Raw genomic sequence first — 13,992 nt, forward strand, 5'->3', positions numbered from 1 at the left:
GAAGGCCAAACTTTTGAAGCCCCTTGTACACTTTATTCCATTAAAATGGTCAACCAGTTCGGCGCTCCTGATTCCCTTCAAGTGCCCCAAATTCAGTCCTTTCCTGGTATATCCACTCCCAAATTCCCATAACAATTTGTGGAAATTTTGTAGCACTTCTCACTGTCTTAGCACCTAACACTGTAAATTGTAATTGTGCATTTCCTGACCACTCCATGGGGAGGCAGTGTTGCATAGGTGTTAAGAGCACAGGTTTAAACACCGGAAAGGAGACTAGGAACCTAAGCGTTCAGACTAGAAGTATGGCCTCTAGGGCCAGACCACCTGTGTTCTAAATTCCAGCTCTACCACTTAACTAGCTGCGTGTCCTTGAGCAAGTTACTTAACCTCTTTGTGCACTCAGTTTCCTCATTTGTAGAAAAGGAGATAATATTATCACATGGGGTGGTTGTGCCTAGAACAGAATCCTATGAGCATGAAGTGCTGCCTACTGTTACTAAATGGCGATGCATGTAAAGTGCTCAGCACAATGCCTACTGCTTAGTAAGTACTTAAGAAATATCAAGTGTGGGAATTATTAGTCTTTATAATGCAAAAGACCAACTAAGCATTCAAAAATCAGTTTGTGGAAACAATAAATATTGTGTGTTGCATTTATGCATATTATAAATACATCCAGCAAGATGAGAACTGAGAAAAGCCATATGCTTTAGAAGAAATAAAGGCATTGGGCATTAGTGACTTTTGGAAGTGCACTGTCAGGGCATCATAAATAATGGAACTAAAATGTAATGAGCTGAGGATCTTAGTGGGAAATAAGAAAAAAGTTTGTTTATGACTTCTGAGAAGGAAGCTGAACATACACAGCTTCTCCTCCACCACCTACCCCCCTATCATCTACAACTGCTCCACCCCCCTAAAAGAGAAAGTCCTAAGGAGGCATCTGGGGGAAACCTGCATTGGGTCCAAAGACGAAGGACATTGACATGCAGCACACTTGTAAGAAATTCTACTAGAAACAAAACAGATGGACTGAGTTTGAAGGAGGTCAGCCAGGATCTACTTTCAACGCTGTTGCCAAGTTGTAGAAAACATGTAGAGGAAGATTTGGAAGGAGCCCCAAGAACAGTCCCGAATCTGGAAGTGAGTCTGAAGTAAAGAGTGGGACATAAGAGGGATAAGAACCATCTCCTTGGGGCCTTTCTGCATTGTGCAGAATAATCAGGAGGCAATAAGCCATGAAAGAGAGAGCTCATGAATGACAGTAGTTCTGTCCAGCATTGCTGAGTCCTCCCCATAGATGCTGGGCCTCCGGGGAAATGGCAGAGTTCTGTCTTTGATTCTGTGGATATGGTAGGGATCAGGAAAGATGTTGGGAACAACAAAATAGGAACCTGAAGTAGAGACCAGGCCAAAAACCCCCACAAATGGCAAGATGGAATGGATTCAGCCATGTCCAAAACACACACACACAAACCTTGCAAGGATGATATTCATCTGTGGGAAATGATGAGGGTCTATTTCATTCCCTACTCTCCTCTAAGTGATGGAACTTTAGCCATCAAAACCAACTCCTTCTCCCAGATTGAGTTCTTAGAGAAGTTTATAAGTGTGAGATGTGAAAACAAACAAAAAACACAAAAGACTATTTGGGAAGCAAACACCAGACCCAGTTACACCTTCCCACATTCAAAGATGACAATAGGGCCTATAAAATTTCAGCAACTTAAAGAAGGGATTAAGCAAAATTCCCAAGGTGGAAGAAGAACATATATAAAGAAAGAATTTTCAAAGCAGAAGAGGTTAGTTTTAGCATTATATGTTTTATAATTTCAATGACATTAAATAAAATAAGAAGTTTTTGAAATAGACAAAGTATGGATGAGAAGACAAGGAACCTGGAACAGTTAACAAAATACGAAATAATAGGGAAAGATGTAAAGTCACCTTAGAAGCAGCAAAGAGCAGAACTGACAATGCAGAAAATGAAATAAACAATGAAGGCTTTTGTTTGAGAAATTCTCCAAATTTAAGTAGGGAAATGACTTAGATAAAGTGATGAGATCATTTTTAATTTCAAAGACAAAAGAAGAATTTTATGAATGGAAAAGACACAGGCGACCTATAAAGGCTCTGCAACATTAAATGGTGGAGAATTTTGATGGATAAATTTATGACCTAAACTGTTATATTTAGCAAAGATGTCACTTACATGTGAAAAAAATAGAAAAGCATTTTCAAATAGATACGGGTATCTTCTAAAAAGGAGAGTAGGGATAATTTTCAAGAAATTACAAAAAAAGTGAATCAAGATTATAAAAAAATCCTTAAATGTAATAGTTATTAATTAAAGGAAGTGGCAGTGACCATTGAAGCCATTTAAGCAAATATACGTCTAATTAGTATCATCAGTAAATTTTCAGATGATAATGCATCTACAAGAGCATCCTGTCATGAGAAAGGAAATAAGAAGATTTTGGAGAGAAAATATGCTATTTCTGACTATTCAAATCCCCTGGAAACAATGTCCACCATACTGAATATTACCGAAAGTAAATTCAGTTCACCAGAAGGCAGTTTAAGAAACTTTTCTCTGAACTCAAGCAGAAAGAATACAGAGGTGAAAATGACGAGACAGGAGATAAGTAATACAAAGCCTAGTAACAGAATATATACACACACACATGCACAATAAAAAATATATATACTATACAAAAATGATATACAATATATTTACAATAAAAATTCTAAGAAAAAAAGAACGTTTAAAGGATTTACCAAATACTTAACCTAATTAATGTTTTCAAGGATTCACCATGTACACAACCTTAGATAAATCCCTACAATATAAGATTAAATAGAAATGTCTACATTCTTCCAAAAAAAAAAAAATTAGGTTTCCTTTCCCCCTGCAAAAAAAAAAAAAAAAAAAAAAAAAAAAAAACAAGATTCAGATTGCCATTAGATTTTTTCTTTTTAGTCTACAATATTAAATGCTCAAAAACCTCAATAATTATAGAGTCCTGAGTGAAATGTGATATTTAAATTCCATAACTAGTCTTTCTCAGACATACAGAAATTCAAAATGTATGCCATCCACATACCCTTACTGAAAAAAAGTCACTCGAAAATATTGACATCAAAATGGAGAATATGTTGGAAATAAAGAACAAGAAAAAAATACGGTATAGAAGAAATAGAAGTAATTGGCCCCGGAAAAGTTAGTATGAGGCTATACAGCAAAACATAAAACTTAAAGAATAGATTCTCAAAAAGTTAAAGAGAAAACTGTAAATTTTTTACACAGGATAGAAAAAAATTACTCATACTACATTCATTTAAAAAAAAATGTAGTCTGGGGTGCCTGGGTGGCACAGCGGTTAAGCGCCTGCCTTCGGCTCAGGGCGTGATCCCGGCATTCCAGGATTGAGTCCCACATCAGGCTCCTCTGCTGGGAGCCTGCTTCTTCCTCTCCCACTCCCCCTGCTTGTGTTCCCTCTCTCGCTGGCTGTCTCTATCTCTGTCGAATAAATAAATAAAATCTTTTTAAAAAAATGTAGTCTGCTTTTAGCTCCCAAACTCTTCTTCTTCCTTCCAAGTCTACCTACTGGGTAGTAGGAGGTATGGAAATCCCTAAATTTTGAACCATAGTGATAATAAGAGTCCAATAGTGGTGACTTTTAAAAAATTCCTGTAAGTGAAATGCTGGACCTTTCCAATGTTGCCCTCCCCCAGTAGAATCTGGATGTTTAAGAGGGACTAATTTCCCTTTGTGAGTAGGTCCTTTGGTTTTGGACCTGTTGGTTTTGCGGCCAGTTCTATCACAGAACAGAAAATTTCAGTAATAGACTCTTCCAGAAAACAAAAAAAGATGAGTCTCCCAATTTATTTTAGGAAGCTAGCTTATATCTGATACCAATATCTACTGAAGATGACACCTTCACATGCAAAACTTCTGACCAAGTTGAATAAAAACTTTAAATCCCAAATGAAATATCCTTAAAATAAAACTCACAGTGTAGTAAAAACATACTATACCAAGACCAAGTAAAATTTATCCTACAAATGCAAGAGTGCCTCAGTATTTAGAAAATGTATTAAGATAATCCTCATCTAATCTCCACCGCCAAAGATGCAAACCAAATTATTTTCTCAGCAGAATCTGAAAAGTCATCTCTCTGAATACTTAAGCGTTCAAAGGACAGAGAAAGTATGAATAATAATTAATGAGGTTGAAGGAGGACAGGTGATGTCATGAGCACTGGGTGTTATATGCAACTGATGAATTATTGAACACCACATCTGAAACTAGGGATGTACTATATGTTGGCTAATTGAATTTAAATAAAAAATTTAAAAAATAAAGTAATTAATGAGGTTGTTTTAATAGATATATTTTGAATCCCATATCCCACAGAGAATAAACTTTCCTTTCAAATGCCCATGAAATAATTATGAAGTTACAAAGAATGCCTCCGTATATATCACCAGGCCCAATTTTTCCAGTCCACATTCTCAGCAATAAATAACAGGAAATGAATAGCAAAAGTACAGTAAAACTTCAGCTACCAGAAAAATATATAGATTTTTATATTATCTTGTAATGAGGAAAACTGAAAGAAAGTCACTGTCTAGGACAGAGGTTGGCAAACTATGGCCTGCAGACTGCTTTTGTAAATAAAATTGTACGGTCCCATCCCCATACTTATTTTATTTCTGTCCTCTCAATGGCTGCTTTTGTGTCACAACGGCAGATTTGAGTAATTGCCGTGGGGAACATCTAGTCCCCAGAGCGTAGAATATTTACTGTCTGGCCCTCTATAGAAAGCTTGCTCACCCCTGCGCTAAGAAAACATTTGCACCCCAATAGAAAACTGAGGAAGGGTGTTGATAGGGCAGGGTCCGCTGCAGGGGTGCGGGACCTGGGCAGTCACCCAGGAGCCCACACTTAACAAAGGTCTGGCACTTAGTTTAATGCGCTGCTGTCACCATCTTGAAATTCTTAATAATTTTTGACAAAGAGGCACTCCTTTTCATTCTGCACTGGGTTCTGCAAATGATGTGGTTGGTCCTAATTGACACTCAATGTTTTTAAAAACAGAAGACTGGGTGTTATACCCAAATAATGAATCATGGAACACTACATCAAAAACTAAGGATGGGGGCGCCTGGGTGGCACAGAGGTTTAAGCGTCTGCCTTCGGCTCAGGGCGTGATCCCGGCATTGTGGGATCGAGCCCCACATCAGGCTCCTCCGCTATGAGCCTGCTTCTTCCTCTCCCACTCCCCCTGCTTGTGTTCCCTCTCGCGCTGGCTGTCTCTATCTCTGTCAAATAAATAAATAAAATCTAAAAAAACAAAAACAAAAACAAAAACTAAGGATGTACTGTATGGTGATTAACATAACATAATAAAAAATTATTATAAAAAAATAAAAACAGAAAATGAACAATAAATATGAAAAAAATCTGTGGCTTATAATTAAATACATCCAAATGAAAATTATAATGAAGATCCATTTTCATTTGTAAAACTTACAGATATTTCAGAAAGAGAAAATTCCAAGTGTCAATGAATGGTAAGAAAAGGTGCGCTTCAGATCTTACCGCTGGGACTTGAATAGTCAGGTGGGAAGGGTGTTGCCGCGGCCACCGTGTCCTGTGGGCTCACTGTGTTCCAAGCAGGATGCTTGACACCTGAGGAACATTAAATTGAATCCTTAAAACAATCCTTAGGAGATAGATATTATTATCCCTATTGCATAAAGGAGGAAACAGGAGTTTGAACTCACACCAGAAGTTCGAATTCACGTGAGCACTCCCCCAAGTCTGTGCTCTTAACTGCTGTTCAGAACAGCCTCAAGAGGAAATTGTTCCACATTTCTGCATAAAGAAATGCAGTAATTACAAATATATGTGTCTCGGGATAGAAAAACCCCTATTTTCACTCTCCTGGATATATAGAAAAGAATTTAAAGCTACTTTGTTTATCCAAGAGAGACCCTCCTGTTGGGGGCAGGTATGGGGAGAAGAGCAGATAACTTTTTTTCCAAACTGGAAATCTTAACCCAGTGCAAGAATTTAAACATCCAGTAAATGTAAGTTTGAGGTTTCCCTCCCCGTCCCCCACTTCTCTCACGCACATGGCTTGCTGTGCCCTCGAGGTATACACATGGAAGGGGCCTCTGACTTCCTGGACAGCCACGGTACTGATCAGATCCTCGTCTGGTCATGGGCACCTGGAGGTCATCCATGGATCACATTGGTGGCTTTGGCTGGTAACCTGGGGGTCTCACGTATCACATCCCACATTTTAATGATGGGAAATACCTTTTGGACAGCTAACCAATTTCTATTTTCTTGACAACTACAGCTTTGAGTTGAATTTGCACCAAACATACCAATAATTGATATCAGATCATATTTTAGGTTTTTCCTGGTGTGCGTGTGCTGGAAAAGGCAAATTAGTGGAAGTTACAGGAGTACATATTTTGCTATAATATCCTTTTGATCTGTTCCACAAGAAAAAATACAGTTTACATATATATATATATTTACATATATATATATATATATGTTTATATTATTTGAACATAATTGACCAAAAGTTTCACATAGTATTACTTTGTTATAGCATTCAATCGATCCTAATATTTCTGTTCCATTCTATTTCATTTTGTTTTTAATGTTGGCAACATCCCACCAAAATGATTTCCCAAATCACTAATAGGTTGCATTCTACAGCTTGAAAGTCATTGTTTTTACAGCCCTCAGTCAGATTGACTAAAGGGAAAATTCCTCACAAGTCAGTAGGGTGGGGCTGGGCATCCTGGGCTTGGGTCTCCGCAACAGAAACCAGAGCTCCCAAACTCAAAAGTGCAGTGCTCAATGACTTGGTTTGGGTCTGGACTGGTATCTTAAGAAGCTGGAAGAGAAACAAGAGTCAAGGTCAAGCTTTTTAAGCAGGAGGGAGTCTTGGGCAGGATTCTGGTCAGTAATAGGTGGATAAGGGCTAAGGCCTGGGCTGGGTTTAGGGCTCCAGCCAATTCAAGTGCAATGTGAGGTTAGGAGGAATGAGAGGAAGGCCAAGAGAAAAGCTGGGGAGCAGAGGGAGGAGGAAAATGAACGCTGGGCCTTTGACGGACGAACTAATTGCTTGTCCCACTTTGTGGCGCCTGAGGCTGTGCGCCCTTCCAGGATTAGCTGGGGACCTGGGTGGGTCACTTAGGACATCCGTGACTTCAGCTGGGTGGGGCTAAGGAAAAGTGGGACTGACAGTTTTATAATTTCCATCGTCAGAGCAACTCTCTCTTCCAGGATTAAAAGACTCGTGGGTGAGGGTTCCAAATACAAGCTCTGTTTTCCCTTTCGTCTTATTCTAAGCCATGTGCAAAAGAAGGGGGGACAATTTAAACTCAATTTGGCCCACTCGATTCTTTCTGACTCTGATTGTGTGTGTGGCTAATGGAAAGAGCCTGTGTTTTCTAAGGAGCTTAACCACAGGGAGGTTTGGAAACTCACATAAGCACAAAAGAATGTATTTCAGAAAACAAATCAGAATGAGACTCAGAGTTCTTATTTTGCTCCTACTCTTTGCATATTAGATCTTTGGAAGTAATTAAGCAGTAATCTGAGGGCAGCGCTGGGTTCTGTGCGAAATCCCTTGCTGGAAACTCAGAATGAATGCAATGTCTCAAAAATTTATTGACTTCTGACTATGTTCCAAACACTGGAGAGAGGTCATAGAAAAACAAAAATAAGAAATTTTGGAGCCGCCCCCAGCAGTTACCTTTTTGTGGAGCTAGTAGTGAGGACTGGTGGCTTTGCCATCCCGTCATCTGGGCAACCCTTCTCAAAGCCAAGTCAGAAGGTGGTGTGAGAAGACATTGACTGTGATCTTGAATAGACCCAGGTATATTGAAAGGACCTTCAAGCACAGAGCTCTGTAAGACTGTGTTCAGGTAGAGTTCCCAGAGGCCACTTCAATTCCAAATATCGCTGAGACTTATACCTCTGGAACCAAGGCACAAAATTCACAAGAAGGAGCCTGAATCCTCCACTATGTACTGATACCCAGCTAGATTACGGAAATCTTCAGGAGTTAGAATTGCATTTGAGTTAAGATTTAATTGAGTCAGTTGCGCCTGGGTGGCACAGCGGTTAAGCGTCTGCCTTCGGCTCAGGGCGTGATCCCGGCGTTATGGGATCGAGCCCCATCAGGCTCCTCTGCTATGAGCCTGCCTTCTTCCTCTCCCACTCCCCCTGCTTGTGATCTCTCTCTCACTGGCTGTCTCTATCTCTGTCGAATAAATAAAATTAAAAAAAAAAAAGATTTAATTGAGTCAAATATCCAGGACCTTTCACATCTGCTGATTTTCTAGAACATGGGCATTTCAGCTCTCCAAGTATAGTTTGGCTAGCAACTGTGTCTTAAAAGCAGTTTAAAAAAAACATAACAGAGTCCAATGGAACATTTCCAAGTGCTACATATATCTGGACTAAGAAGAAGTTTTTATTTCCACCTTGGAGCTTTGGTAACAATGGCTGAGTGAGCCATTACTCCTGAAGACAACATCAGGTCTCCATAACTGGGATTTTAAGATCATTAACTCTTAAACGGGTTGGCATGATAAATGAGATGTTTTATATATTGTAGGGTGGTGAGAAGCTGGAATTGAATCCATGCTCTGCCACTTCCCCGTCCAATACCTTACTTCTCCTGGCTGTCACCGAGAATCCACTTAGGTCCTCAGGGTTGAGAGGAAGCCACTGGTCCAAACATCGACACACCACCCTGGGTCGATTATTCTAGGAGTAGCTACTAAGGCAGATTCCAAACCAGCAAATCAGTTTATAAGGCAAAGTGTAGGCGAGACATGCATGTTTTAATAGAAAGTCCAAACTGAGTCAAAGACCCAACATATCTATCCCTGTGGGAGAAGGACAGATGTTTGAGTGAGGTCACAGTGGATAGTTTCTGAGGCCCCATGGATGACATATTTAGAGTTAAGGGTTAGGAAGTGTAGCTGTGGCCTGTGGGTGGTAATGAGGCAGGGGAGCAAGACTGTGGCACCAGGCAGGTAAGCCTTTTGCTCCTGCAGATTTGGGTTAAAGAAATATGAGCAGTATGCCCAACAAGCTCACCTCCGTGCTAAAACCATAAGCAACAAACATGGGGCTCTTTCCTTTTCCAGGGCGTAATTTGATCTTGGGGTGGGACAGAGCATGCGCCTGTGGGTTAAGGAGACTTAGCAACAAGGACTAGAAGGATTCCTATATTCCCCTGCTCCTTTAGTGGGTTAGGCCCCTTGGGATCCCATGGTAGTCCAGAGAAGACAAAAAGAGTTTGGTTTGCAGAATCTTAGAGGGTTATATTTACCCTCGATGCTTAAGGGAACGGATTATGTACATCTCAAGTGTGTCCCAAAAAGGGTATATTTTAGTCAAGGCTTATATAACTCTGTAAAGAATGATCATGTGTGAATATGAAACCACAAACCTCAACAGTCTGAGGGCAATTATTGGCAGAGTTGGGATAGGAGAAGCAAGCCTGTCAATATCTCCTTACTTACAATTTTGTCTTAAGGGTCTCATTTTATTTTCTTCTTGAGAAAATACAGTGCCTGCCCAGCAGCAAGAAGGTTTCCAGATAGATACAGACTTTTCTTAACACCTGGGAATATCTCTTGGATCTTTCTCTGTACCTAGCATCAACAAATCACATGAATTTCACCAAATTGTATACATTTGACGTGTCAGATAGAAAATAGTGAAAATGAAGTGTTTTATGACAGTGTGGTAGTGTGAATTACTATGGAATGACCCTCTTTAAGTAAAGGAATGCAAATTGATTTGTGGCTGTTAAATAAGGCCCATCCTTGAGAACAAAGAAATGGTAACGCAAGGACTGACTCCAGACCTGTGCTCCGTAGGCAGATAGCCAAGCATAGTCCCTCAATTCTCGTTAAAGTCCCTATTTTACCGACACTTTGCCTCCTCCCCTCTCAGGACAATTCCCACACTGCAGGGCTTCTCTGCTAGTGAGAAAATCAAACTTGGGATGAAGGAGGTATGGGGCTTCCTCTCTAATCATTAAGCATCTCACACCACCCCTCAGATAGTACTTGTGCTGGTCATGTGGACCAGACACAACACTGCATTTCAGAGGGGGGCACAGATGACCAGTGTTCAAGGAAATCTCCTGATTCCGGTGGAAAGGAGTTGTAGAATTCTAGATTGGACTATGGCTCATCAATCATGTGGTGCCTCTTCCGAGGCACTTGCATAGCATTGGACCCTCACCAGGACCCCAGGACACGACCCTCTACCCCATAGCTGGAGGAAAGCAGCCAGGACCAGTCTTTGAGATTTGAAGTATACAACTGAATCCTGTCCGAAAGGATGACCAGAATTCTAATGAAAGGATCTCCAAAGGTTAAAAGCCCAGGGCCAGTATATGCAGTTCTGGGGAGTTCTTGGGAGACTCCCAGCTGCCATTAGGTTTCATTGTTGATGATTAGGTAGTCCCATTTACCAAGGAGCTGTGCTCTAGAGTCATTGACCCATCTGGGAAGGCTCCTCAGGTTCATGCAGGGTCACAGGATTGGCTGGAGCTGTCTGAGTACCAAACCCAGAGTGTTTATCCACATAAGGGCGGAAGAGCTAGTGTCCAGCTGGCAAAAGATCAAGAGGCTTCCTTGAGCAATAGAGGCTTCTTTCCATGCTCTTCTTTCCTCCATCGAACAAACAGGTTGATGCTGGAGAGGCAAATATCCTTAAATCCCTCACAAGGGGAGCACAAAAAAAAAAGCGATTACAACCCAACATCAGAGGAAAGTGACTGAGAGATGTACATGGTGCCCTGAGAACATGGGGCAGGGGCAGTGAGCCCCATCTATGTTGGTCAAAGGCAAGAGCCAGAGACTACGTTGAGTCTTAAAGAATGAGTAGGAGTTTGCCAGTGTAAACACAGAGTGTCCCAAGCGGCTGGAATATGTGTAAAGGCTGAGAGGCTAGAATGGAAGAGTTCTATTGGAAAAGGTTTATTTCTCCACCCCCCTCCTCACCCAGATCCCTTTCCCCATCTGCCCATCTCCTCACCCTCTATTCTGCAGGGCTCTATGCTGCTGCCACAGGAAATTGCTTGTTCTTCCCCCAAACAATTGTTTAAATATGTATTTCTCTATTTCCTAGAAGAGTTCAGTGTTTTTCAAATGCTGATTTACTATCCTTTAGGGGATTGCTTTTTCTGATCCTTGGTCTATTTTCCTATTGTTTGCCTTTTTAATATTTACTTGTACCAATTCTTTACATATCCTGGACACAAATTTTTTGTCTTTTTTATTTGTTGCAGACATTTTCTTTCACTCTTTTCTTGTCTTTCCTGTTTATAGCATCTTTTTGTCATTCAGAATTGTAGATGCTTCACGTGGTCAAAATTATCCTTTTCATAAAAAACAATTCCTACTTTCTATACCTAGCTGAAGAAAGCCTTCACTAACCTGAGGACATAAATGCCTCCTATAATTTGCTCAATGGATTTAAAGTTTTGTGTTTCCCATTAGGTTTTAATACATCTAGGGTCACATTTGGTATGAGACAGTGATCCAATTGGTTTTTTCCAATTAGAAATCTATTGTCACAGCATCATTTATTAAAAGGTTAGTTCTCTGTCCTCAGTTTGAATCACCTTTTTCACTGAATAGCAAGACCCCAAGTAGTTTGAGATTTGGGCTCTCTATTCCACTTCACTGGCTCCACAGTTATATTATGTATCATGCTTATGGGGTCATTACATCTGATAAGGCAAGTTTTCCAGCTTTAGTATTCTTTTTCATAGTTGCCTTGATTACTTTTAGACCCTTAATCTTCATTTCATTTTTAAAGTCAGTTTTTGAGTTTTACAAAATATCCTTTCAGAATTTTTCCTAGAATTAAAAGTTATAGATTAAGTTGGGTAGAGTGAGATAGCCCAATGATATGGAGTCTTTCACTGTATGGCTGTAACATATTGTGTCATTTTTGTTCAGGTCAGGCAGACATATCATTTCTGGATGCGGGGCAGAGAGAAGTGAATTCTCCTTATAAAGATGAAATACACTCGATCAGAATGAGAATTCTTGGGATATTGTACCATGAATAGGAGGGCACAAAATCTATTGCACAGATTCATCTTAAATATCTATAAAATAATATGAAACCAAAAAATAGCAACGAACAACTCTTTAGAAGTTAAAATTAAGGTAAATAAGTGCATAAAAAATAAAAGTGATCTGGAACCAGTGGAAACGGTACAAAATGTCAGAGTAGAAGGAGCAAACTCTTAACCTCAACAACTATTAGAATGACAGGCAGAAATGCAGAGCTCAGTGGACACAGATCCTCAAGTAAAAGGAAAGAGGCATCATAGCTACACAGAAGAATGGGTTAGGGGGTGCCTGGGTGGCACAGTGGTTAAGCGTCTGCCTTCGGCTCAGGGCGTGATCCCGGCGTTATGGGATCGAGCCCCACGTCAGGCTCCTCTGCTGTGAGCCTGCTTCTTCCTCTCCCACTCCCCTGCTTGTGTTCCCTCTCTCACTGGCTGTCTCTATCTCTGTCAAATAAATAAATAAAATCTTTAATAAAAAAAAAAGAATAGAAAAACCTACTATGAAGTCACTGCAACAGCTTGGGTATGGGCACTGTGGAGAATACTTAGAAGCTGAATTGAAGCGGTAGTAAATGGCATCAGTAAAACAGAAGTCAGTTTGGGGAAATCAAGAAGCCTCCTTCCAAATCTAAAATTCTGTAATTCCATATGTCCTAGAGAAAGTTTCCCTCTCTTCTAGGAAGGAGATCCCTTTTTGGTGTAATGAAAGTCTGTATAGTTATTCCTCTTTTATTCATTAGTAAGACTAGTTACATTAGATTTTCTTAAATGTTGAACCATCAATACATTCCTGAAATAACCTCCACCGATTAATTAATTATTATTCTTTTAGATTCCTGCTGGATTTGTTCTGCTAATATTTTATTTAGAGATTTTGATCTATGTTTACAAATGAAGTTTTATTCTTTTTGAGGAGGGGGATTTTTGTGCATGTGTGTGTGTTCGGGCATCTAGTTTAGGCTAATTTCATTTAAATAAATTGGAATTGTTTTTCTTCCCTAATCAGTGAATAATTTAAATAGCACAAACATAATGGTTTTCTAAAGATTTGAAATTGATCTGTGAATCCAAGTGGGCCCAGGGATTTTTTTTTTTTATTATTGCATTAATATGTGGAGTGGGGGTGGAAGGAGCGGAAGGTTGAGTGAAGGGAAGTTCTTTAACAAAAGTTAGTCTAAACACCTTTGCAAATAATTTCCAAAGTTATAGAGGTTTCTGATAATGAATGCAGTTAATGGATGGGTTGAATGTGAAATAATAGAACATAAAGAAAAATTATACAAGGTAAAGAAAAATGAACACCTGATTAAGTAACGTCTGCTTTTGTTTTCCTAGATCAGGAAGTGTGCTGCACCACTGGAATGAAATCTATTACTTTGTGGAACAGTTGGCTCATAAATTCATCAGGTGAGAAGGAATGTGTCGTGTTCTGCCATAAGTAAAACTAGCCTATGTTTGCTATTCTACTAATTACTAGCTACTATGGGCATGCTTTTTGACAAAGGCAGACTCTCAGATCTTGGACCAGAGACTTGACTTTGTTTTCATCTTTCCACATGTTAGAATAACTTTTGGTTCTGTGTTTTCAGGAGGACCCTGATTTGGTTATAAGACCAAATTTTACCTCTGTCTCTCTTATTGGATTATATACTCTTCTAGAAGGATCATTAACATTTCTTTCACAGTGGACCACTCTAGGCCAATTGGCTTATTTTAGTTGGACTCGTGTAAACAGTGTAGGGTGTAAGGTGACCAACTCATCCCAGTCTGCCCAGAACTTTCTCAGCTAGAGCACTGAAAAATCTCACATTCTGAGAGCTCTCCTCAGTCCTGAGCAGACCACCAT

The 13,992-nt window shown here is 39.8% G+C and overlaps 1 protein-coding gene across 1 annotated transcript in view; it reads left to right on the plus strand.

The window, feature by feature from the left end:
• The window catches only part of ANTXR1 (ANTXR cell adhesion molecule 1), a 216,498-nt gene that overhangs the window by 11,934 nt on the left and 190,572 nt on the right, over positions 1-13,992 (plus strand). Inside the window, 1 exon segment of the mRNA XM_011236724.3 lies at positions 13,482-13,553. Within this exon segment, the coding sequence (XP_011235026.3) occupies positions 13,482-13,553 (72 nt within the window).

The sequence above is a fragment of the Ailuropoda melanoleuca genome, chromosome 4, assembly GCF_002007445.2.
Source record: "Ailuropoda melanoleuca isolate Jingjing chromosome 4, ASM200744v2, whole genome shotgun sequence".
In the NCBI taxonomy this organism is placed as follows: domain Eukaryota; kingdom Metazoa; phylum Chordata; class Mammalia; order Carnivora; family Ursidae; genus Ailuropoda; species Ailuropoda melanoleuca.